This window comes from Lepidochelys olivacea (genome assembly GCF_965140295.1).
Source record: "Lepidochelys olivacea isolate rLepOli2 genome assembly, chromosome: 2".
NCBI lineage: Eukaryota > Metazoa > Chordata > Testudines > Cheloniidae > Lepidochelys > Lepidochelys olivacea.
Genome location: NC_140412.1, coordinates 61,125,519 through 61,153,188, shown reverse-complemented (window position 1 = coordinate 61,153,188; position 27,670 = coordinate 61,125,519). Strand labels below are relative to the sequence as shown.

Below are 27,670 nucleotides of genomic sequence, written 5' to 3'. Positions count from 1 at the left end.
ACAGAAACGTTTATCAAGCTTACACAGAGTCCGTAGCATCACAAGTAAACACACGTTTAAATCCCAGTACATAAAGCTACCACTTTATGGGTGGTGTGGGAGGGGATATAGTTTGACTCAGTTAAAAGATACTTAAAGCCAGATAATCAGCGAAATGCACATGGACATTTAATTGGGTAAGCACTTTGAAAGGTAACTTTTAAAAATATTTGGATGCATGAGCCTAATGATCAGCATTGTTTAATAATGTATGTGCCCTGCTATGCAATATTTTAACTGGAGATGAGATATGATTAAAATACTGGCTACTTGCAGGTGATGATGGATGTTCCCACTAAAATCTCCCCTGACTCTAGACTGTGAATTGAAAGGGGGGATACATGTTTTCACATAAATCCTAATCCAGTTGTGTTTCACATCATGTGGTCACCTAATTTAAGATTTTATAATGGTCTTGCCATCATGATTGTGATCTAATTCTCTGAAGTAACACTACTTTGGAAAGGGGACAAAAAATACTTACAGGAATGAACAGAAGATGGAATCTTCATTGATTCAGAGGAACACTGTAGAAGTAAAATAGATGTACTGCCTGTGGTTCAATGAACATCCCTGCACTGTGTTTCAGTGTCATTTTTCAAAGATTTATTTCTCAGAAGTCTGTCTTATTTAACCAGTTCTTCAGTTTTCAAAGTTGAGGCATTTTCTAATTCCCAAGTGTAGCAAAGTCTGTAAAATATGGACATTGTAGTTTGTTTTATTGTCATTTTGCAGCAACTTCATTCTCAATGTGATAAATTCATAATTTTAGCTTCCAGTTTTATACTTATTAGAAACTAAACTAAAGCAAATATCTGAGAGTGTTTTTAGAAAACGCACACTTGAAAATACCTGAAATTTGCTATGTTTGTAATATTGAAAATGGTAGACCCTAGGGACCTTCCATACTTTCTGGAGCTCATCCTCAGAAGCACAGAACTTCAAATGGGACTAATATTGAGACATTTGAAAGAAAATAAATTGCTTAAATCCTTATTAGAAATCTATTTATAACTTGCAAAAAATTACCCATAATTTGTCTTAAAAATAAAAACCTAAAATCAGAAGGAACTCCTTACCTCCTCCCAAAAGATGGAAATTTGAAAGGTTAGGCAGAATGCCTAAAGCATTTTTAAGTTTTGTTTTCCAACTGGCTACCTGTGCACAGAAAACTATTAATCAGAACATTCTTCTCTTTCTTACTTCTAGTTTTCACGAGTTTTAAAAAATAGAGCATGGCCTACCTTTAAACAGGCTAAGTCAAAGATCTCACCACTTCACAGCAGCGATTTCTGTCCAACCAACTGCCATATCAATGTAATGGAAGTCTCTTATCCTAAAACCTCAACTTCTCTTGGTAGTGCCTTTGGTGTGCAGCTAGACAGCAGAAAGCATTCTTCACAAGAGAAAGAAAACGAAAATAGTGAGCAAGGTAAGCCAGAATGCCCACCTATACTTGAACGAAGCATATCTACCAACTCTCCTAGTTTATAGTTTTCAGATTTAACCAGTTCTGGGCACTATCTCAATATTAAACATAAGGACACTCCACTAAGAAATGGCTATATATGGCTAGTATGGACTTGCTTATAAATTTATAAGAAATGCTTGATATAATTGTGTACTAACTCTTTCCTTTCCTTTCCTTACATGGCACACTAATATGCAAAATTGTAAGTCCCTCCTCTTTACCAAGAACAGATTAGCTAATTTTTCCACATTTATACTTCCAACATTGAATTTGTAAGATAAAATATGAAAAATTAATATTTTAATCAGGTAATTATTTCCAGTTATAGGTTTGACTTATAAAAGTAATTTGTGTTGAAAGATAGAAGATGTTAACATTATTTACATCACATGCAGGTAAATTGAGTCCCATGGTTTACATACAACATACCATTACCACCATGGCAGCTCCTTCAGGACACTCCCTAGGTCAACAGGAAGGCCATGGTCTGAGATATCTGTTAAAGGAAGAGGACTTAGAAACACAAGATGTCTATCAGAAATTGTTGGGCAAATTGCAAACTGCACTGAAAGAGGTGGAAACATGTGTCGCTCAGATAGATGAGTAAGTAAATGATACCATCTGTATATGCCTTTAATGTCCCATGGGATATACTGATAAATCAAATGTGGGCATTCCAAACTATGGATGCATAAACTTGCCTGGTCTAATCTGAACCCATCTGAACGTTGTTGCATGAGATCAGCAGAAGCAGTTCCTGTTCATATTCAAGTAGAACTACAACAGTCCAATGAATTTAAGTGCAGACAATTTTGAACTTTGTTCTCTCTTGCTCTCTTTTTTCTTTCTTTTTGAGCCTGACATAGTTTCTGCTTTGCTTCATTGAACCACTATAGCTTTTCTCTTGGATGTGGAAACAATAACTGTTTGGGGGGCGGAAGAAGAGGCAATATGAGATCCATGTTGTCTCTCAGACTTCACTAGGACAGAAAACAAGAGCAAAGGAATAAAATATATTTTTTATTTAAGTTTTGTGGCACTACTGAATGGCTTTAAATTTAAACCTAAATTTGATAAAAATACAAATACTAGAAGCTTTTTTTAACCAATAAATTAGATTCACTTAGTCAGCAAGAGCTAATATTCGATGATTTCCCAGGAGCAGAAATACTTGGAACTAGAACAGCTGCTTCCAAGACCAGTAAACTTTTCTAAGGACTGGCCCTTGATCAGTGCTCAGGAAGAAAAATAATCAATACCTCCTTTGGAGGTAAGCAGTGATGTACATCTTGTTTCCAAAGGGCTAAACTGTGTTTTTTCTCCCTCTCCTCCCTCCCCCCGCCCCCAATGTGTGCTGTATAGTGTAACAGGTTTGAAGTGGTTAAATGAAAGTAAATACAGCTTTGGGTTTGCAAAAGAATGTAAGAGATAAATCTCCACTCCCCATGTCTTTACACATAATTTAACTAATTAATTTAGCAAATCAGAAATAAAATCTTTTCATTGCTGATGGGCACAAAAATAAAGCAGCAGCATTATAATGTCTTAAAATTGTCAGTCTTCTTTAAAGTTATAAAATGATCAATAAGTTTTATATCTGAAGGCTCAATTAATATTTCAGTAGTTTCTGTTTACTTAGGCTATCATTGGTTTCCCCTTTGCTCCCTAGAGTTTGCATAAAGCCTCAGGGACTTCTGAGCTGTCTTTCATACGAGCATGAACGTGCTATCTATAAGAATATATAAATTTTGTGGGTCACACAGTTGCAAACGTAAACAGTACACGAGAATCTGGATTAATGTTTTTCTTCATTAACAGAGTCTCTGTACATTGAACTGGTAGGAAAACCTGTATAAGGGGCAAAGATTTATTTTAAAGGTTTTACACTTTACTGACTCTAAGCATCAGACTTTTCATCTTTATTCCCTGTGGACTTTGACTGCACTGCAAGAGTTTGATTGTCTTGGAGGAAAGTAGTTCTGTACAGGAAGCAGGATACCCAAGTGGCCTACTTAAAAGCTCCAAACAGGAAGAATGGGAAAGATGGAGGCCAGTATAGTCTGGGTGTGAACTGTTAATACAGTACACCATATACTGCTTACAACACATCATGACCATTAGTTCTTAGGGTGAAAGAGGGAATGTTAAGAAATAAAACACATAAAATAATACAAAATAATTAAATCATTCTGCTTGAATCAAAATATTTGAATGTGTTCTTTAATAACCGTGTGTGTGTGTGTGTATATATATATGTACATTTAAACAAACTTCAAATTTATAACTACTGCAGAATTCTTGTTCTTAGATTTGCTTTATGGTGTAAAAATAAAATTAAAATCAATATTTGCTGAATTGTTTACTATTTATTATTATTACTGTGATTGGTTTCCAATGTACTCGGTACTGTATAAACAAAAGATGTTCAGGGAAAAAGTCTGTGTCACAGCAATTAATTTTAGGGATTGAGAATGCTATACAAAAAATGATCAAATGATTTCTTCAGAAACTCTGGATGAAATCCTGGGCCTGTTGAATCAGTGGCAAAACTTTCATTAACTTCAACAGGGCCAGATTTCATTGTGTGTGTGAGAGAGAGGGAGATTATGCTTAATATATAGTACAAATTATATGCTCCCAGTGGTACAGAAAATTAACATTATAGGGATAATCTACACTCTGATATTGTGCCTCTCAAATGACGATTTTAAAACCTTTGAAGAACTACTTAAATCTCAATCAGTTTCTGAGACAATATATTATTTATGTACACTCAAAGATTTTATGGCTTAACATTGAGTTAGTTTTTTAAATGTTGTGTTACACAGAATGTCTAAAACCATTGTGTTAGCAGAATTCTGAGTGTGAAGGAAAATATGTTCATTCAGAAAAAATCACTTCCCTATATGGCAATCAGTCAGGGTGTGCTGAGTTTGGGGAACAAAACTTTGCAAAGCAGTTTGGAATTGCATTGATTTCAAGTAGATTATATTCATCAAGGCAGTGGAGAGATTAGTAGTTTGGTACTGATGTGGCTCTGTAGCTGAACAAAATTATTAGGTATGTTATTATCTTTTCATTAGTGTTTAGAATTGGTATATGCTGCTTTCCTCAGTTAGACCTGTGCGAATCTCACAAAACGGGATGTAAAATTTTACGGTGCTTTTAATCAGAAATGTCCTTCATTAATTTTGATTGATAAAATGCCTTTAGCATCAGTGATTTATTGTGTAGGTAGGTTTCAGAGTAACAGCCGTGTTAGTCTGTATTTGCAAAAAAAGAAAAGGAGTACTTGTGGCACCTTAGAGACTAACCAATATATTTGAGCATAAGCTTTCGTTATTGTGTAGGTAGAGAGTGTAAAGAAGGGAAATTGTATAAACTGCCTTTTAAAAACCAAAGAGGATATTTTCAGTCTCACGAATACAAGTGTTTTGCAGTTTCTCTTTAGAACTAAAATTTTAGAGGTAAAGATGTCATATGTAAAGATATGATATCACCTACACTTGTGTCCTTGAAATATATTTGATCTTGGGTTAGAAGCAGAGCACTTGCCAACACTACCAAGCCAACCGTGGTGACAGCTGTTACTTAACAACCACAGTATAGTATAGGGATACAATTCAAAGTTTTTAAACTATTTTTGAACATAGCCCGGCAACTGCTAATTTAAAAGATATCTAGAAAGGACTTGTTGCAGAAGTATAATGCTGCATCTAATTTTTTGTTCAAATGTAATTAATGTTAATCTTCCTTTGCACTTTTGATTTCCAGTAACTGGAATTAAAATAACATTGCATATATTAGTTTTTTCTTTCAGAAAGTCTATTAGAACATTTGTTTCACAGGATGAAGATGAATAACTATATAGTAGTATGACATTCATTGTGGTATTTGTACATGTTCAGGTGTAAAAATTTCCACAGCTTTTGGGTGTCAATTGATCACATCAAGTTTCAAATGGTGCTCTACATAGAGGCTTGTGGATAAGTACAATAGAACCCTGTTTATCTGACTCTCCACTATCTGGCTCTCTGTATTAACCGAACGACCAGTGCACACAGGTCCACAAGTGAGCGATCTCTCCTCTGGCTGCTAGATGACGTTGCAGCCTTGCACTTTCTCATTCTCCAGACTATCTGAATTTTTTATTTATCCAATTTGGCCCTGGTCCCAATTAGATAAGATAAATGGGGTTCTGCTGTAATCAAATTAATAACGGTATGATTCAGAGAGGTGCTCTCCATAAACATGATAGCACAGCACTACCTAATTGGTTATGGCAAATCAAGTGACACATCACTTTATTTGACCAGTTATGGTGGTGTGGTCATTTGGAATGTTGATGAAGGTACGGACTTTAAAATAAAATTTCCCAGAACCTTTTATTAGAATAGGGTGGAATGACACATGAAAGGTAGTAAATTGGGTACCATAACCATTTAGTAAGTAATTACCTGTTTTTGCACAGAGAAATGTTTCCTGCAGTTCATTTCCTAGTTTTGCATGTGCAACTGTATGGTTTATGTTTATAATTAGTCACCAAAAGTTCAAGGATATACTATGGTAACTTTTTTTCCCCAAGAAGAATAATTGGTTTATTGCAAGACTTACTGTTTTGTATTGCTGTTGTGTTGCTTTGATTGAAGCATGATTTTGACTCATTAAACTTTTGTTGTTGTTTTTTACAGTAGTGTCTTTTATTTATTTATTTATTTTTGCTTTAGTTGGCTATAATTTTACAATGGACACGAGTCGGAATTAAAAAACAGGTTTTGTGGCCTTTTCATAGGGAACAAAATAATGGAAAAGAACAACAGAGAAATGTAGTGTTGCATGTTGGACGACAATGATAATTATCATCAGCTTACTTTTGAAAAAATGCCTTCATCCCGATTAATTTTGTCACATTGCAGCCTTCTCTCTTCAATAACCTATTCTCCCAAATCAGAACGTAAAACACCCGAGCCCTTAATACCAGCAGACAGTGACAATGAAAAGGGAGAAAGGAATGGGAAAAGGGTCTGTTTCAATGTAGCAGGTGATGAGCAGGAAGATTCTGGTCATGACACCATCAGCAACAGGGATTCATACAGGTGATTTTACTAATAACCTTTTTTATTTCAATCCGTCGGATATAGCAGCATAAGGTGCAGCATTGTAGATTTTCAAAATGGCTGTAAAGAATATCAGAATACAATGGTTATTACTTCTTGTAAAGGGAGAATTTTATATTTTAGTAATCAAGATGGATTACTTTCTACTGTAATACAAGTCTTTTCCTGTAATAATAACTAGAGATGGACCTTTACCAGAACTCTGGATCTGAATATCCCAAGAGGATCATAGCCAGAACAGGATCCAGAAATGGATCCATTTGCCAGGTTCTGATTCAGTCTGCTGCAGAACATAGAAACAGACAGTTTTGGCTATGGTGTTCTGTAGTGGAATTAGGCCCAAACAAACCCCAAAATGTTTGTCATTTTGAGTCAGATGCCAGATCTAATCTCAATCACAGTTAAAGACCTGAATACAAATCTGAACCCCAACATTTAACTCTGGTAACATCCCAGTCTAAAAATTGCTGGATCATCCTATCTCTAGTACTAACAATAATAAAAGCTTTACTATGGAATTAAAATATATAATACTTTGAAAAGGAAGCAGTATTCATAGCAACTGTGGACATTTTCCAGTACTTAGAATGAAGAATGGATTATGTAAATGCACTTGATGTATATTCAGTTTAACTTCACTTTGCAATTAAAACAAAATTATTTCTATATTACTAGGGTCAAAAAGTAAAAAAGTCTCTAAGAATGGTGGAATAGTAGCAGCACTCTTTGTTATTTTGAAGACCAATTTCATGAGCTAAGATTTGATTACTGCAGCATGGCTGGTGTGAATTTCAGTTTGGTGTCTGAAGTGGAAGGAACTAAATGCTTCTTAGATCATCTGCTTTAGTCTGATCCCAGCCTTCTGTTATCTTTTTAACATGTGTGTAAAAACTACCCCCCAAACAAACAAACAAAAAACCCTCAGATTCCCATGCACATAATACCAATCATTAGTGCAACTGTCAGTTATGACAATGTATTTTTTAAAAATATTATCTAATGTAGTTAAATGAACAACCAGCAAATTCCAATAAATCACTGTAAATGCAATTGAAATGTTAGAAAAAATACCACACCCTGTCTCTGTGTGAGAGCAGACATTATGGGAAATGTAGGACATTTTCATTTATTGGTTGTGTTCTTATGCAAACTTCTATTAAACACTACAATACAATACTTATGCAGAAATATATAGCTAAGAAGTGGTTAAATCTGATTTTCCCCCATGTTTTATTTTTTTGTGCTTTGTTCAGTCCCATTTTAAATGACTCTAGTGATGAGCTTTCCACCATTCTCCCCTGGGAGACTTTTCCAAAGTCTGTTAGAGCTCATCATCAGAAAATATTTCTTAATATCCAGCCAGAAATTCTCATTTCTCTTAGGGACTCTATTCTAGAAACATTTTGTTACCAACATGGTTTCAGTCATTTAGTGGACAGCACCCTAAATTATATACCCCTCATACCATCCAAAAATGCTCTTCCCTCTCTGTACTATTAATGTATATGTAAACAATATATAAATATAATAATCATATAAAATGGAGTCCCATTTTATGAACTTTGTCATGCATGATATGAAGTAGGGCATGCATTTGGAACTCTGCAGCCATTTTAAACTAAATGCTTTTATAGAATAGAATTTAGAATCATAGAGTTTAAAACTGGGAGGGTCTGGCCGGCCATCTAGTCTGACCTCTTGTGTATCACAAGCTGCCAAACACCCTTCAGCCACCCCCATACCAACCCCAACAGCCAGAATTAGACCAAAGTATTACGGCTCTCAGGAGATTCAGCTATTATGTGCCACTGGCGGAGAATAAGGGACTGAGATGCATCAAAGCCCAGTGCCCCTGTAATTGCAGGAAATTGATTGAGTGGTACCTTGATGATGAGTTTCTCTTACATTCATGGGACATTGTGGGCTCTCTCTGCTAGATAATTACTTTAACACCTGAAAACTCTTACATTTAAACCAAATACTCCGTTGCTGATTAGATGATATGGCTGACTTGGTTGCTGTTACAGCCTGTGGGTTCAAATCCATTTGGAAATATGTTTACAACAAAATCTTAGATTTTTTCCCCTGTGTGTGATATGGATGAATTCATTCTCACTCCTTGTAGAGAAACACAAATTCGGGATTAAAAAAAAATCACGACTGTACAGTGATGTGGTATTTTTGTTACTGCAGAGAAGTCTCCATATAATCAGATACAGGGAGAAGTAAAATCCCCACCACTACCACCTGCCCCCTACTCTATTTACACAGGAATCCTGATCCTGCAACTGGATTCAGATGAGTAGACTTTTGTACTCACAGAGAGTTCCAGAGAAGTCACTGGGGCTTTATGCAGGTTCAGAAGTCCACCAGCACTTATCCTATTGCACTGCCAGTAGCTCATAAACCATAGTTTGGTTAAAGGGAGAAAATTGTCAGTTTTAATCTTGTTGTTTAATAGTTTAATTATTTTCATAACCTAATTATGAATACTGTCTGCAAGTCTTAAACCAGCATGCTTCATCATTTATAAGAGTTATGGGGTAGGTAGGTGTACAGAATTTAAATGTGGAGAAATTAACACATTTGAGGCCACATTTCCAAAATCAGCCACTCATCTGCATGAAAAGTTACTTGATTTATATGTGGAATTGTATATTTTCAATGTGAAATTACTTGTTCACACACATGAGGTGGGGACAACTGAAGCATCTATTCTGAGAATCTAGCCTTCAGAGTCTTATCAGAAACAAATAGTAGTTCTTGCATATTTTGTATGATGTCATAAACTTAAAGTCAAGGGTAGAGCATTGTAAAAGACCTCGGCAAGAGAGGAAAGTTTAAGAAAAAGGAAAGGCACTATACTTTTTGTGCTTTGATATAGTACATGTACATCATGACATACTATTTTGTTTTGTTTTTCAAGTGATTGCAATAGCAACAGGAACTCCATTGCCTCATTCACCAGCATTTGCAGTAGCCAGTGCAGTTCTTACTTTCACAGTGATGAAATGGACTCAGGTAAGATTAAAAAATACTCTACAAATTCCTCTGTTCATTCCTCTGGAGATAGTTCTTGTTTGTTTTATTCATAGGCATGTCTGTCTTCATCATAGTAAGTGGCAAGAGTATAACATTTCACTTCTGTTTAGTGTATGTTGCACTTTTAGCCTTTCTGTATAACAAAGCCAATTTTCCAATCCAGCTGAAAATATAGTGGATTAGAAAAAGATGTCAGAGACTCATTTTAACCAGCTTTCCACTTTGGCCTGGGCAATGCATTATGTTGCTCAAAAGAAGAGGAATTTTACATAAAAGGGAGTTCTGTCTCAGACAGGAAACAAGACTCTGAATACAAAATACCACTGTGTACAAATGCTGGGGAGAGTAAGACCGCAGAAAGGCACACTCACCATAATGTTCTATTCTATGTCAAGGTTGAACACATTTAATTTAAATAATCATAGATGCAAATTCTTACCTATTTGCCACTTGATAGTTCCTTTTTAGTTTTAATGCGATATTTATCCCTCTTTAAAAACTACTGAACTATCAGAGCCATTTCACTAGCAATAGCATTAAGATTGTGAAATATTTGCAGGGTCCTTATAAAAATGTTAGGTCAGTGCATTCAGTGAGTCTGGTCTAGGTGGTATAAATAGCTAGCTGATATTTCAGCGATCTTGCATTTTTCTTTCAGAGAACTGTGGTCTAGTTGGTGGAACACAGATCAGGGACACCTGATTCCTAGGTTCTGTTCCCAACTTTTACAATATGGCTTGGGCATTTTGCTTAAAGTTTCTGGTCCTTAGTGTATACAAAAGTACAAATAATACAATAGTTACCTACTTCACAAAGGGTGGTGTGTGATTTATTGTACAGATGCCATTTTGTTATTGTTGTTTACTTTTGCTACATTATGAAAATAGTATACAAAAGAATCTCACAGATTAGTGTAAAGAGCTAAATAGAGAAGGTTCTAAAAGCTTAAGGATCAGCTTGTATGCATAGCAGAGTAGCCCAGATCTGTATGATTTTGAAAAGTATGCTGAGACCTGAATTATGATTTAAAATATTTTACACACAGGTGATGAACTTCCCTTAAGTGTTCGGATTTCTCATGATAAACAGGACAAACTTCATAGCTGTTTGGAGCATCTTTTTGGTCAGGTATGAGATTTTTTTTCTTAGACTGCTTAACAGTATTGGTCTATATTCAAACCATCAGGGAAAAACTGGCTGCAGCAAGTGGGTTGTTTTTTTTTCTGCTTCTGCTTTCCACTGTTTACTTGAATGATATGTATTTATTCTTTATCCTTTCCTGGGCTACTAACCCAGAATTACTGAAGAGAACAGTTCCTTAGATTTATCCTCACAAATTTTCTAGTCTTGTGTTGTTAGCTACAGCCAACATTTAAATTAGTTACAAACAAATATAAAGTAATCATTTTTTCACTATTCATTTTTTCTCATTCAGAGCAGATCTTTCTAAAATTGCTATGAAAAAGGCAAGCCACTCACAGAACTTTGATCCTAACAGGTAGATTCAATTGTCAATCTTCTGAAAGGACCAGCTGTAATGAGGGCCTTTGAACAAACCAAGTTCTTCACGCCAGGTCGAGGCCTGCAAGGTAACATTTAAAGCTAACTACTAAAATCAACAGGTGGCACAAAGAGATACAGGGCACATTTGTATGAATATATAGTATTTGATTTGGATGTTAAAGAACAACCCAATCTTTTCTGTTCATGTTATGTTCTGGAATAATTGCCATTCAAAATTTTTATTACATAGCTATTACTATTCTTAGCTGGTCCATTTTCACTTTCCTTGCATAAGGCATTTAGGTGTTCTTGAAAGTTAAGCTGAAATTACAGCCTGTGAATTGAATATAAAACTGCTGAGGCTTTGAAGCAAAAAACAGTGTTAACATATTACAAGTGTTTTTCTGATTCATGTTATTTCTGTCCTAGCAACTGAAGCACTTTCTGATTATATTTAACTATTTATTTCTGGCCTTTTCTATCTTTGTGGATTTTTCTTCTTGTAAAATGGTACTTCATAAATAATAAGCAACACTTCAGCGTGAATTCTTATTCCAAATATTAATTATTTAAAATCATTCTAGGTGCAGTTTGTGGCCCTGATCTTGCTGAGAGTTATGTACAGGATTAACTTTGGGTCTACAACATGCTTCTATATTTGTAGGTCCAAAGTTAATCATATACATAAGTGTTAAGTCTAAACTTAAACGTGTGTGAAGTCTTTGCAGGATTAAAGCCATTTAGCAGGATTGATACACTTTTAAAAATTGCTACTGAAAGGCTTTTTGGGTGAACTGAGTTTGAAAAAAGACTGTATGGGAGATTGGGAAATACAACTGAATGTTGTGTGGGTAACAGAAATAATGCTACTATAAAATGCTTTGGTTTCTGCTTTCAACTTTCAACAAATAAAATGCATTAATTAGAGAGGGTCATTGATCAGATCCTTAGCTTTCATAAATCAGCATAGCTCCACTGAAGCCAGTGAAGCTACACCCTTATACACCAGCTTGTTATCTGACCCTCTGATGCATCATGCCCTTCCACTCACTGACCCTGCAGTGAGTCTGCCCAGAAGTTAATACAGACATAGTGAGATTTCTTTCTAGCAAATATTTACATTTTTAGAACGTTTAAAGTTGTTTATAGGGAAAGGTTGGTATGACCCACAGATGGCATATATTTTTCATTGTTTTCAGACTGAATGCCTCGCAAAATTTTCCATGAGAAACCTTTCAGAAAATATTATTTAATTATAAATGTGCAACTAGGTACAAGATATGAAATATCCAATATAAATACCCCAAAAGATATCCATTTCACAAAGATGATTTAGAATGAGAATAAAAAAAAGGGAGGCTGTATATTCTGTGTGACAATGCAGCTTTATATAGATATACCATAATAATATCAGGGATACTTTTAGTGATCTGAAGGCTAGTCTAGGTTAAACAGCCAAAGTTTCTGTGTTAAGTAAGGAAGATTATTTTTCTGATAATTTTGTTACAGCTTATTGTCCGCTATTATATGAATTCTTGAGTGGATGTGATAAAGGTTTAACAAAACACTTAAACTGTGAAACACGTAGTTGAATTCATGTGTTATTTAAATTACTTATTACTGATGTATGTTGACTTTTTGTATGGGTATTTAGTTAATTAAATTATCTGAAAAGGTACAGGTAACATCACTCAAGACAAAATTTCAGGAAATTGCAGGCACTTCTTAATGTTTAGACTATTCTAAATGTTTAGAAAGAAATACAGTGGATTTCTGAGGTTTAAACTAAAGAGAGATTTTTTGCCGTTGCTTAGAGTTTCAGCAGGAAATGGAACCTAAACTTTGCTGTCCAAAGAGATTACGACTTCACATCAAGCAAGATCCTTGGAACCTTCCCAGCAGTGTCCAAAATCTTGCACAGAATATAAGAAAATTTGTTGAAGGTCAGTAAGAAAAACCTAACCCTCAATAAACTCATAGCTAATGAGGGAGAGCGGAGGAAGGATATAATGGGTTTATGTGGTCTATGAGGCAAGGTCTGCAGAGTAGCATGTAGCCAAGAGGAAATTTCTAAATTCCAGCACAGTTTGTATCTCAGTAGCAAGACTAATGGATAGTAGTTTAAATCAGAGATTCTCAAATTATGGGGTACGTCTCGGGAGGTGTGGGCCTGTATCAGGGGAGGTGCCTGTTGCCCGTCTTTTGGCCAGAGTGTGGTGCTGCGTGTCAGAGTGAATCCTGAAATCTGCTCAGCCTGGGAAGGGGCAGAGGGAGCCAGGGCTGCACCCATGGAGAAGTGCAGGAATGGGGGCATACCAGAGGCCAGGGGTACCAGCAGGGGTGAAAGTATCTTAAAGGATTTACCGGTATGCTGAAGTCCTGAGCAGGGGGCATGACCTCAATTTGAAGAGGCGGGGTCTTTAAATAACCGGGCCCTTTTAATCCAGATTTAAAGGCCCCTGGGCTCCAGCTGCAGTAGAGGCGGCTGGGAGCCCTGGGCCCTTTAAATCACCCCTGTAGCTACTAGCTGCAGAGGCAGCTGGGTGCCCTGGGGCTCAGGGGAGATTTAAAGGGCCTGGGGCTCCGGCCACTGCAGGGAGCCCTGGGCCCTTTAAATCGCCACCCAAGCCCTGCCACCGCTACCCCAGGGCTCCGGCAGCGGGGCTCGGGTGGCTATTTAAAGGGCCCAGGGCTCCGGCCACTGCAGGGAGCCCTGGGCCCTTTAAATCACCAGCTTGGGGAAGCTGATCTGGTCTGGCATGGCATACCGGCTGTTGCTGGTACACCGTTCTGTACCGTACCGGCTTACTTTCACCTCTGGATACCAGGGAAAGCAGCTTTCAGGTGCTACTCTGCTCCACCCAGGGCTATGCTCCCCAGCATGGCCCTCTCTGCTGCAGTGCAGCAGCTCCCCTGCTTCCCCATTTCCCTCCCTCAACATCACAGGACCTCTCATGCCCCCCATTTTATTCCTATGCTGCTGTCTAGCTCATCCAGAGCTCCTCCATCTCCCCTGGTGTACCTCCCTTTGGCTGAAGCACTCCCTGCATTATCCTAAGGGCTCTCCTCCATCCCCATGTGCCTCCTCTTCTCAGCCCTGCCCTGCAGTAATGGTGTTGTAGATCCCCTTCTTCTCCCCAGTCCCCACCCCCATCACAGCCCTGTCCTGCAATATCCTGGGGGATTCGCATCATTCACTGCAGAACTACGGCTAGTTCCTGGGCAGTAGGGCTGGGTGAACTGGGCTTACCAGAAGGGTTCTCTTTCTGGTCCTCTGAAGCTGTCCATTTCTGAGTCAGTGCCCCCATCAAGGCAGCAGTCCTTGTGTGAAGTGGGCTCTGAACTCTGCTGAGGTCCTTGGTGTCCCCTTCCTTCCCATTCCCAGGGAAAAGCCAACAGGGGTCAGGGTCCCTGTGGCTGTTTAGGTCAGGTCTCAGGAGGATCTGGGGCCCTGTGCGGTTTCTTTTGGGGTGATGCACTGCCTTCCCCATGGTAACCGTCTAGTTCCAGCTGGTGATAGTGGTGGTCAGTCCTGGCTACTAATTCAGCATCCCCTTCGACTTCCTGCTGCACTGGACCTACACAGAGCTCCAGATGGTTGCCTTCACCTAATAGGCCACATGCACTAAAGGGGGCCCCTGTTCCCTACCTGTAGGCCCAGCATCCAGGAGCCCATCTCTCTTCATCCTTGGGCCCCAGAGATCTGAGGGTCGGGGGAGGTGTTGCACGGCAAGTGGGGATTATGATGACCTAAAATGTTTGTGCAGTTTAATTTTAGCTGCTGCAGTTTGTACTCTTTTTAACAGATCTGCAAGATAATACACCTGTACTCTTACTATAATTATATTGATCAAAGCCCTTCTACTTTATTACTTGTATCATTGCAAAAGATAGGATTTTCAGTTAGTTATTTGTGTTGTCTTAATAAACTGTGGAGAGATGCAATGTTGTTGTTTTCCTTAGTTTAGGGAAGCTCACTATGACAAAATCTGAGAATACCTAATTGAAATAATATTTCAGGGGGTAGCTAAGGAGAGGTGCCAGCAGAAGCGTGAGAAGCAAAAGCAAATATTGTATTGTCTGAGTAACGGGCACCAGGGGAATTCGGACCCTTAGATGAAGATGCCGAGTGATTCCAACACCTATTGTAGTTAGTGGTCCTGATTCTGTTCCCACTGAATTCAATAGGAACGCTAATGTTCACAGGGAGCATAACAGGCCTGATAGAATGTGAGTGTGCATTTCACAGGACATGCTCAGCACTTTGCAGGACCTGCCTTTTTGAGTGTACTGTTTGATAAAGAAGCAATGGAAAAGAGAAGCTTAAGGGATTTATAAAACTATGCACTGGAATATTGCAACATGCATCTCTTTGTGGGAACCAAAGCCAGCTGTAGATTGCTTCAGTCCAAGGTTAAAATTATTTTGTGAGTACATTTAGCAGCTTCATTTTATTGGCTAATTTCCATGACATCCCATGATGAAACTGCTCAGTTTCAGACTACAAAAATAATTTGTGATATGCTTTATAAATATAAACTTTAAAAACCATAAGAACATAAGAATGGCCATACTGGGTCAGACCAAAGGTCCATCTAGACCAGTATCCTGTCTTCCGACAGTGGCCTGGGGAAGCTGCTGTTACTTATACAGACCTGAGAGCCTGTCTAAGTTGTGATGTTGGTGTCTCCAGCTCTCAAGTAGCACAGGATCAGGAGAGCACAAAGCAGGCTTGAAGCAACTTTCAAAGTCCCTTCCCCTGGGCTGCAAGTTTTGTGCTGTGCCTCTGAATTTCATGCCATTTGTTGTCTCCACAAATGATCAAGATATTTACAGACAGACTAGCCAGCCTGCAGTTCTATTTCTGACTGAAACTAATGTGAGGTTTGATCAGCGAATTTAAAGTTACTTAACCTCCCTTTTGCTCTTTTATTTGTCTGATTCTGAAAGAACAGAAATTGGTCCCTAACTCATTTTTATATTTTTCATTTTAAGACAAAAATTATTTCAAGCCAAAAGGTGAATTGAACTTTCTCCCAGATCTGTATTTCAATGATCAGGCACAAAATACAGGAGTCAGTCAATTAAAAAATTATTCATGGTTTTTCTATTTAGTGTTTTAAAATGTTTTATATTTGCGCTCTGTGTGGCTGGTTGAAAGTCCATTCTTTGTTAGGCCATTAGTGTACTCTTTAAATGAGTGTGTTCAATAGAATTTCAGTTGTAAGTAGGTGAATCTTCATATTTCTACATACGCAGAAGTTAAGTGACTATATTTAATAGGGAGAAACGAGGATATTTGTCTCTTGAGTCAGATTTAGGTTTTGTGGTAAGTAGATGAGGAAGCCCACAAACCCTCTTTGGTTACCACCTAAAGAAATGTTGTTTAGTGGTGAATGATGCTCTAGTGGTTGAAAACTTGTTTAACCATTATTGATGTTAAATAAGTGAATCCATTTGTTGAAAACTGACTCCAGTGCTTAGATTTTAATAGAAATCTCAGAAGTGGTTGTATTTTCTTGTTGATAGTTCTATTGCCTTGAATACCACGCTATATTAAATTAGAATGATTCACTATTTAAAGCAGATGGAGATATAGGAACCCCACAAAAGTCATGTTTAACTTTTACATTGCATTGTTTTTTAATTTCTGTTGTGTAATAAATAGGAAGAAAAGAGAAATTCTTAATACCTTCAGGATGGTCTTTATAGTCTGTCAATTTTATTATTATTATTGGAATTGGGTGAACACGTCAAAAATATTCATGAATATGCACTCAGATTTTATTAAAATATTTTCCTGGGAAGTAAATAAAAAAAATTATTGTTGACCTGATTTATAGAGGTCTGGTTTATTATAGGCTCACGAGTGATCTGACTAGGAGATAATCAGGTTCTTGTCCTGAAATCAGATCACAGAATTAGAGAATGTAGAGAGTTCAATAATTCGTAAGGACTCTTGGGGTGTGTGGCAAGAACACTCATGCTGAGGACAAAGCCAAGCTTTAGAGATTTTTATTAAAATAAAGGAAAAAGTCATCAAAGCTCCAAACCATAGAATCAAAAAGAAATAATACAGTTCTATGGGTACCTATGGTATCATTCCTTACAAAAGCTACTTTAGGCTAGCATACTTATACCCTTTCTTGGTGACCTGGTGATGGGAGACAAAGGACCAGCCTTGTCTCTGGCATGCCAAATGAGTCCAATCATCCAGGTTCCTCAGTGCTGAGATGGTGGAGAGAAGGCTTAAATGTAGAGTATCTAAGCTATACTGCAAAATCTAAGCTGGTAGCTAAACAAAATAGGAACTAAAAGAACGAAACTCCACATGGTGGTTTGCCCTCTTAGAGGGTTTTGGCACTATCCTCAATATTCATGTCAGTGCCCAACCTTCCATGCCCAAATCTTATTTCCTCACCCACATAAGTCTTCGGGTACACTTACTCTATAGGCTAGTGATATATATCTCATTCCTGAAACCTGTTACCTTTGGCCTGAACCGTTATTTCCATGTTCTTGTGGTGTACATTGTGGTTACTGGTATGTCTCAGAATTTTAGTAAACACATTTAATTCTTCAAAGTCTAAAAGTGTAACCAGTAGGCCATTTACCTATGCCAAAGGTTACAAGCACTCATGCTAACTTGCTCTAGCTAATCATACAGGATACAGGTCTGTAGGTTCTTTGCGTTACAGCCAGATATAATGGAGCAATGTCTACTGAAATTATTCAATACAAAAATATAATCCAAAATAATAGAATCAAACCAATAAAGAGAAAACAGGATATATAATTTAGCAAGCTAGCAGGCTAGCCCTATGGGCTACAGTCAAAATCTCTTACTATAGAAACTTTTATCCTATAATATGGTTAACTAGAAGAGGGGAAAATCTGGCAGTATAAGTCAGCCTTGAAAGGCTAATAAATGGAGGGAATTTTTAGGAGGAATGTGAGGCTGAATGAGGCACAGGTTCAAGAAGGATATTACTAGACCCTAGGTAATTGGCTCAAGAAAAGGTGACGACTCATTTGTGGGAGAAAGTGGCTAGACGTACCAAGTTGTCAGACCAGGGAGTAGCAGATGAGACAAATTGTGAGCAGTAGCTGACCTGTGCAGATGCCTGAAGATGAAGAGTTTGAATTTGATGTGGAAGAGGTCAGAAGCCAATGCAGGGATTAAGGGAATAACATTATCAAAGAGGCAGAAAAAGAGGATTAATTTAGCTGCAGCATGTTAGATGGACATGAGGGCCATACCATAAGAATCAGCCAACCCAGAGAGAAGGAAGTTGCAATAGTTCAGGTCAGATGACTCAGATAGGAGCCAGGATGTTAGCAAGAAGTCTGGAGAGGGAGGGACATTTTACAGTATTATTAAGGAAAATGTGACAGGGCTTAATAGCCTGGATGTGGTGGAAAGTAGAGAAAGAAATTGAATATAACAGTAAGGGTGCATTATTAGGGTCCTCAATGGTCTGTAGAGTTTTCTACAGAGATGAAAAGGGGAAGGACTGAGAAAGGTCTATGAGAAAAGATTGAGTTCTGTTTTTGCATTGTTCACTTGGAGTTGGTGACTAGATATCCAGGAAAAAATCGGAAGATCATTGATTCTGACACCAAAAGTTTCTGGGCCCAGGAGTCAGAGAGGCAAATGTACTGGGACATAATGAGGCTTTTCAGGCAACAAACACAAATGCTGAAGTATCTTGCTAACCTACAGGTCCAACAGTCATGTGCTCACCTTCCTTTACAGTCAATGGGGAACTTCATTTTAGCAGCTCCCTACATTTCCCCGCCCCCACAACTTTCTATGTGTCATCATGGACCACAACCCTTCCTTCACCACTCCACATGGGTGGACAGTAAGTAAAACTACAGCTTCACATACACTGAACTGTGAGAACCATAGTTGGTGTTTGTTTGGCTGAAATTGGCTGAAATGGACACACATGTTTTCTAGTGTTCTATTTTTAAAGTTCTGTTCCAAGTTTGCTCTGTATTGTTTTTTAATTGCACATTATTTTTGCACTGTTTTTGTTACACAATCATTTTTTACTTTTGGAAATTTCATCTTTATTGCTTCATAACAGATGCAGCAAAATGCCTGGTTCTACTGAAAGCACACATTAATTGTAATTGAACAGGACCACAGGACTATAGGTTTCAGTGCAAAACACATAATTATAAATGTACAATAAGCACCACATAATTCATAGGTTCATTAAAAGAGACAATGTGATATTCATAAATGTATACCAAGCACTAAACTGTTCCTACCAACTCCCCAAACTTCAGGACCTGGTAGAGCACTGTCCAGCACAGCACATTACTATGTTGATGGATAAGTGCCCTTTCAGGACCTCCCTGAGCAGCATAGCTCCATGGTGAATTCTTGTGGTGGCCCTTGTGTCTGGCTATTCAAAGTCAGCAGGCAACTGCTCCACCTTTGCTCTTTCCAGCTTGCTTCACAGATATTATGCAGGACACCACAGGCAGCTGCAACCATTGGGATCTTTTTCTCAGTGAGATAGAATCTAATAAACAAACATTTCCAACACCCCTTCAGTCTACTGAAAGCACATTCAATTGTCATTCTGCACCTGCTAAGACAGTAGTTGAATCTTTCCTTGGCATTGTCAGGATGGCCAGTATATGGCTTCATGAGCCAGGGAAGCAAAAGATAGGCTGGATCACCCAGGATCACTATTGGCTTTTCAAGATTGCCAACAGTAATCTACTGGACAGGAAAGAATGTCCTGGCTTGCAGCTGTCTGAATAGTCCTGTGTTCTTAAACATGCAAGTGTTATGCATCTTCCCTGAGTAACCCACATTGATATCGGTAAAGCATCTCTGATGATCTACCAAAATTTGAGTAACCATAGAAGTATAGCCCTGTCTATTGATGTACTGTGTTGCAAGGTGGGCTGGTGCCACAACAGGGAAATGTGCCTTTGGTATGGTGTTCACCCCACACAGGACTGGAAGGGGTTAAGATGCCAGGTAGACCTGTTAACTCCACAAGCTGCACCTGGAGGAAGTGCCAGGGGGCAGGGATTGATTGCAAGCAGGCTCAGCTGGGAAGGAAGAGGTGAGGCCTATAAAACCAGGAAACTGGCAACAGATGGGGGCTGCAGTCACTCTCTGGGAGAGGAGAGGAGAGGTGTGTTTGGGCTGGAAAACCCAGAGAAGGGGGGTGGCCAGGAAGGTAGGGAAGGACTCAGGGAAAAGCAGTCAGGTGTAGACGGGAACAGACTTTGACTTCTGGATAGAGGGTCCCTGAGCCAGAACCCAGAGTAGAGGGCGGGCCCGGGTTCCCCTGCCAGCCACTGAGGGAGTGGCACTATAAGGCAATGAATGGGAAAATTGCCTAGGACTGCTGAAGGAAGACTTTGGTACCCCAGAAGGGGGAAACACACTGAGTGACTGGCTAGAGGGCTGAGTTATGAAGAGGACGCTGCGGTTCCTGGAGTGAGAGAGGGACTGCAGACCAGAGAGAGAGAGAGAGACGGAGAGACAGAATGCAACTGTGGGAGGGGCATTGACTTGGTGAGCTATTCCTCAAAACGATCAGGTGGAGGTGCCATCCTAGTGGTGAGTGCACCACCCTGTCACAGTGCCGTCTGTCACCTCACCACAGTTCAAGAACTCCGTAGCTGCAAATCCATGCACAATGCCCTGCACATTGCCTAGTATCGCAGTCTTGCACAGCAGGATGCTATTGATGGCCTTGCACACTTGCATGGCAACAGCTTCTCCTGTGAATTTTCCAACTGCAAAATGACTTCCCACTGACCAGGAGCAATCTGGCATTGCAAGCTTCCATATTGTGACTGCCACTCGCTTCTCGACTGTCAATGCGCAGGTCTCATTCTCATGTCCCAGCACTGGGGGGCAGGGTTGAGTTTGGGACATAGATGCAGGAAGGTGGCTTTTTACATCCAAAAGTTCTGCAGTCACTGTTGTCTCAGACCTGCATTACAATGTGATCCCACCTGACAGTGCTTGTTTCTCGGGTCCAGAAGTGATGCTCCACTGTATGCAACTGCTCCAAGAATGCCACCAACAATCTTGAATTGATTTTCTTTGTGTCTTTTAGCAATCTGTCCTCAAAGAAATCATCATGTGCGCTGTTGTTGAGGTACTTCTGTGACTGCAAATACTGGAGGACCGATAGTCCTGTGCCATGTTCATGTCAGTAGTGCAGAGCTGTACTGGCTCCATGCTCCTGTCAGATGGTGGGCAGCAAAAAGTGTCACATGGGTTTGTGGGATTTAAAATACAGTAGTAAAAATTACGGGATTGGGATAGAGAAAGTTGAATGATGGCTACTTGTCCCCCTAAATCCCAAAGTTCCCTGCACGACTCATTTCTGCTCCACAACATATTGCGAAAATCCCCCAAAAGGCATTGCACTGGAGGGTGGCTCTTGGCACACTGGGATACCTACCCATGGCACACCACATTTTGTCTTGACACGAGTGTTTCTTGTGAGTATGCAAAGCGCTGATGCAAACAGCCAAGTATGCACATGCAGGAGCAATGGAGTAACTGTGGCAGCTTTACACCAATGTAGCTTATGTCATCCAAAGTTTGGAACATAGACATGGCCTAATTCCTTTGTGCTCCTGTTTGGGGCAGTGTTTGCAATTAGCTTTGCAACAAGGCCATCTGGACAAAACCTCAGCTTATGGCCATGGCCATACTTATGGCCAGGCCTACATGTGGTTGTGAAATCATAGCACTGCAGTTTCTCCCACAATCTGGCAAGCCTGTCTCAGGATTTCTGAATCTATAGAGCCATTGCAGGGAAGCATGAACTGTCCTGACCATAAACTTCCTCCCATACAAATCATGATTAAAATGTTCTATCGATTTTAATGAGAGCTAGGAGTTCTGTTTAGGGATGCAATTATTTCAGAAAAACGTAGACTTTTGTAATAATAAGCTACGATCTCTCAGGTCACTTGTGTTCTTATGTTAATACTGCCCCAAATTGAAAGCATTAGCATCTGTGTCCAATGTGAAAGGAGGTTTAAATCATGGGTAGGCCACAACAGTTCAATCACCAGAGCCTTTCAACCCTGGAAATGCTTCATCACACACTGCTGACCGCTGAAATGTTTTCCCTTTTTCACTTAACCTATGCAGTGTTTTTGCAATATTGGCAAACCCACAAGTGAATCGTCTGTAAAGGGAGCCATAGCCCTTTAAAACACTGCACATCTGAGAGTGTCTGGAGAGTTGACCAGCTCTATACAGCCTCAGTTTTCTTTTTGTCGGTGAAGATTCCCTCCTCACTAATTATGTGCCCAGGGTACATTACCTTTTTGCAACAACTCACATTTCTTTGGGCTCCATTTCAAAAAGGCTGCCTTCAGCTTATCAAAGACCATTTGTAAATTCTTTAGTTCCTGTTCAAATGTTTTAGCAGGCACCAGGATATCATCTAGGTATAACAGACAGGCTGAAAGGAGCATGCCAGGTAATACCCTTTCTATTAGCCTCACAGATCACTTTAAATTGCCACAAGTATCACCCTGTGAAAGCATTTCCCCCATCTTTTGGATACACTCCCACTTGCCAGTAGCCACTTATAAGGTCCTGCGTGGAAAACCAGATTACACCTGCTACAACATCCAGAGTATCATCTATTGGAGGTAATGGATAAGAATGGTTTAAATTGACCTCATTCAATTTTCTATAAATCCACATAGAATTTGGTGCTGCCATCCTTTTTCTTAACCATAACTATGGGTAAGGCCCAAGGACTCATTGAAGACTCAAATAGCCTTCCTGGTACATTGCCTTAGTGGTCTAAGAACGTAACATAAGAATGGCCATACTGGGTCAAACCAAAGGTCGATCTAGCCCAGTATCTCGTCTTCTGACAGTGGCCAAAGCCAGGTGCCCCAAGAGGAATGAACAGATCAGGAGATCATCAAGTGATCCATCCCCCATTGCCCATTCCCAGCTTCTGGCAAACAGAGGCTAGGGACACCATTCCTTTCCATCCTGACTAATAGCTATTGGTGGACCTATCCTCCAGGAACTTATCTAGTTCTTTTATGAACCCTGTTATAATCTTGGCCTTCACAACATCCTCTGGCAAAGAGATCCACAGGTTGATTGTGCAGTGTGTGAAAAAATACTTCCTTTTGTTTGTTTTAAACCTGCTGCCTATTAATTTCATTTGGTGACCCATGGTTATTGTGTTATGAGAAGGAGTAAATAACACTTCCTTATTTACTTTCTCCACACCACTCATGCATTTTATAGATGTCAATCATATTCCCCCTTAGTCATCTTTTTTCCAAGCTGAAAAGTCCCAGTCTTATTAATCTCTCCTCATATGGCAGCTCTTCCATACCCCTGATCATTTTTGTTGCCCTTTTCTGAACCTTTTCCAATTCCAATGTATCTTTTTTGAGATGGGGTGACCACATCTGCACGCAGTATTCAAGATGTGGGCGTACCATGGATTTGTATAGTGGCAATATGATATTTTCTGTTTTATTATCTATCACTTTCTTAATGATTCCCAACATTCTGTTCACTTTTTTTGACTGCTGATACATATTGAGTGGATGTTTTCAGAAAATTGTCCACAATGACTCCAAGATCTCTTTCTTGAGTGGTAACAGTTAACTTAGACTCCATCATTTTATATGTATATTTGGGATTATGTTTTCCAATGTGCATTACTTTGCATTTATCAACATTTAATTTCATCTGCCATTTTGTTGCCCAGTCATCCAGTTTTGAAAGATCCTTTTGTAGCTCTTTACAGTCTGCCTGGGACTTAAATATCTTTAGTAGTTTTGTATCATCTGCAAATTTTGCCAGCTCACTATTTATCCCTTTTTCCAGATCAGTTATGAATATGTTAAATAGGACTGGACCCAGTACAGACCTTTGGGGGACACCACTATTTACCTATCTCCATTCTGAAAACTGACCATTTATTCCTACTGTTTGTTTCCTCTTTTAACCAGTTACCAGTCCTTGAGAGGACCTTCACTCTTATCCCATGACAGCTTACTTTGCTTGAGAGCCTTTGATGCGGGACCTTGTCAAAGGCTTTCTGAAAATTTAAGTACACTGGATCCCCCTTGTCTACATGCTTGTTGATCCTCTCAAAGAATTCTAGTAGATTCATGAGGTATGGTTTCCCTTTCCAAAAACCATGTTGACTCTTCCCCAACAAATTATGTTCATCTATGTGTCTGACCATTTTGATTTTTACTATACTGTAGTTTCAACCAGTTTTCCCAGTACTGAAGTTAGGCTCACCTGCCTGTACTTGCCAGTATCACCTCTGGAACCCTTTTTTAAACGTCTGATGTGCCTCATCCCTTTTTGCTCCTGGTAACTGGTGAGGTGGCTGTTTAATTGGTCGTTTTCTCCCAGAATCAATCTCGCCTTGGACCAGTGCAGTAAAACCTGTTGGGCCCAGTCCGATTCAACAACTCCTAATTCCTAACCAGAAAGTCTTGACTTAGATTTTTCTGCTGCTACCCATTTAAGCTGGAACAAGCCCAGTTGAAGCAGGGGTGGATTAGAGTTTTTTGGGGCCCCTGGGCCAGAGCAAGCAGGGTCCCCTCCTTATAGCTTCTACGTGCAGTCCCGTCCCACCCCCCACACCGACCCCACGCCGCTCCTGCTGGGGAAAAGGGGTCGGGGCGCGGGGGCTTGCCCTGCTTTGCCTGCCCAGCACCCTGACCCTGCTCTTCGGCAGAAGCACTGGGCAGGCAAAGCAGGTCGGGGTGTGGGGGTGCCCATTTTCCGGGAGCCCCCAGGTGGCCAGGGCCCCTAGGCATAGGCCCTGTTGACCCAGTGGCTAATCCACCACTAAGTAGAAGCTCTTGGAGTTCACCTTCATCCCTTCCCCCTTATAGTCTTTTTTAATACCGGGTCCACTGGCTCATATTTCACAGCTGCCATTCCCTTTTTTACAATTTGCTGCTTGTCAGAAACTTTCAGCAAATGAACAGGGATCAGTCCTTGTTACAGATCACCAGGAGCTTTCCTGCCTCTTCCTCTCTCTGTTCTTGTCTGTTCTCGGTTTGTGGGTGATCTCTCTCTACCCAACACAATACTCATGCAAAAGCTCTTGGGCAGGTTCACACACACCATTTGTCTTAAGTGGGGGCTTAGGCTTAAATTTATGTTAATTAGAGGGTGAGTTAACACCTATCAATCTCAACCCATAACAAGGTTTCACCCAGCTCATAAGAGTGGGAATTATCAAGACATAAGAACATAAGAGCTGCCATACTGTGTCAGACTATGGTCCATCTTACCCATTTCCCTATCTCTGACAGTGCTCCATAAACTCTGGTATGGGCGAGCATACAGAACAAAGCAATTGTGGCATGATCTACCCCTGTCTTCCACTCCTGGCTTCTGGTAGTCAAAGGTTTAGTATCGGCCCAAGTGTGGGGTTTCATCCCTGACCATCATGGCTAATAGACATTGATGGACCTATCCTTCATAAATGTATCCAGTTCTTTTTTGAACCCAGATATACTTTTGGCCATCACAACATCTCATGGTAATCCATTCCACAGCTTAGTTGTGTGAAAAGGTACTTTCTCTTGTTTGTATTAAACCTGCTGCCTATTAATTTAACTGGGTAACCCCTGGGTTTTGTATTGTGTGAAAGGGTAAATAATACTTTTCTAATCACTTTTTCCACACCATTTATGATTTTAGAGACCTCTATAATATCCCCCACTTTGTCATCTCTTTTTTTAAGCCATTCCATACCCCCGTTTATCTTTATTGTCCTTCTCTGAAATTTTTCCAGTTCCACTATATCCTTTTTGAGATATGGTGACAAGAATTGGATGCAGTATTCAAGGTGTGGGCACACCAGGGATTTATATAGTAGCTTTATGATATTTTCTGTCTTATTTTCTATTCCTTTCCTAATAGTTCCAAACATACTGTTAGCCTTTTTGACTGCTGCTGCGCATTGAGCAGAATTTTTCTGCAAACTATCCATGGTGACTCTGAGATCTTTTTATTGGGGTGGTAATAGCTAATTTAGAACCCATAATTGTATATGTATAGTTGAGATTATTTTTTCCAATGTGCTTTGCCCTTATCAACATTGAATTTCATCTGCCATTTTGTTGCCCAGTCACCAAGTTTTGTGAGATCCCTCTGTAACTTCTTGCAGTCTGCTTTGGACTTAACTATCTTTAATAATTTTGTATTGTCTGCAAACTTTGCCACTTCACCATTCCTCTCCTTTTCCAGATCATTAATGAATATGTTGAACAGCACAGGTCCCAGCATAGATCCTTGGGTGAGCCTGCTCTTCACTGCTCTCCATTGTGAAAACTGACTATTTGTTCCTACCCTTTGTTTCCAATCTTTCAACCAGATACTGATTAATCAGGGATGTTCTCCCTTATTCCATGGCTACTTAGTTTCCTTAAGAGCCTTTGGTGAGGGACCTTGTCAAAGGCTTTCTGAAAATCCAGCTACACCGTACCAATTGGATTACCCTTGTCTACATGCTTGTTGATTCCACCAAAGAGTGCTAGTAGATTGGTGAGGCATGACTTCCGTTTACAAAACCATGTTGACTCTTCCCCCAGCAAATCATGTTTACCTATGTGACTGATAGTTCTGTACTGTACTAAGACAGTAGAAAAGTAGTAGAAAAGATGGGTAAATTAAAAACTCAATTTTTAAGGAGAGCAAACTTGAAAGCAATTTTTACAATAGCATGTAAGTGGTTTCTCCTCATATCATATGTTGTTTTTTGTGCCACACACAATGTACTCTATCTGACTAATAAAAGGCTGACACAGAAACCATCTGAGGTTCTCTTCTGATCCAAAGTAAATAATTTGCTATACAAATAAACTGAAAGTTTTTCTTGCCTAGAGAAACATTATGAAGCAGAGATAGATTATAATAAAGAGGATAAGGGAAAGTTGTTGCAGCCTGTAATTCTAACATAAGCAGGAGAACATTATTTATAGAAACTTTAAATGCTTTTGAATTCAGAGATTCAACAAATCCCATCTGTAATGAGCTGCAAGAAATAGCCTCAACACTGCTACATACTTCAGACTATAAAATAAAATTTTAAAAATGCAAATGTTAGCTCAAATTTTGGGCCTGCATTACTCAATGTACTTTTGACATTACTTGACCATAATTATTGTTGTTTACTAAAAGCACAACATAATTTAAACAGTTATGAAAAGTTTAAAAGTTTTCTTACTGTGTTGCCTTGCTGCAGGTCATAAAAATATTTAACTCATACTAAATTTTTGTATAACAAAACAAAACCAAAATCCCTAAAACTGAGATTGCAATGGAATGAAAATGCTCCAGAGATAGATTTCTCATGGTGTATTGATATACAACATGTGAACATTGATTTTGAGATTTAAGAATAAAATGGAGGAAATGATTAAAATAGGGCTCGTCTTCTGTGAGCAGAACTGAAATGAGCTGGAATTCTGTGTTCAAAGG

General features: G+C 39.2%; 1 protein-coding gene across 3 annotated transcripts in view; it reads left to right on the top strand.

Annotated features, from left to right (window-relative positions):
* The window catches only part of PREX2 (phosphatidylinositol-3,4,5-trisphosphate dependent Rac exchange factor 2), a 304,934-nt gene that overhangs the window by 186,149 nt on the left and 91,115 nt on the right, over positions 1-27,670 (top strand). For all 3 annotated transcript variants that reach the window (XM_084620586.1, XM_084620587.1, XM_084620585.1), the window contains 7 exons: positions 1,249-1,471; positions 1,906-2,113; positions 6,427-6,606; positions 9,554-9,648; positions 10,715-10,797; positions 11,168-11,258; positions 12,987-13,115. In XM_084620586.1, the coding sequence (XP_084476712.1) occupies positions 1,249-1,471; positions 1,906-2,113; positions 6,427-6,606; positions 9,554-9,648; positions 10,715-10,797; positions 11,168-11,258; positions 12,987-13,115 (1,009 nt within the window). The remainder of the gene's footprint in view (positions 1-1,248; positions 1,472-1,905; positions 2,114-6,426; positions 6,607-9,553; positions 9,649-10,714; positions 10,798-11,167; positions 11,259-12,986; positions 13,116-27,670) is intronic.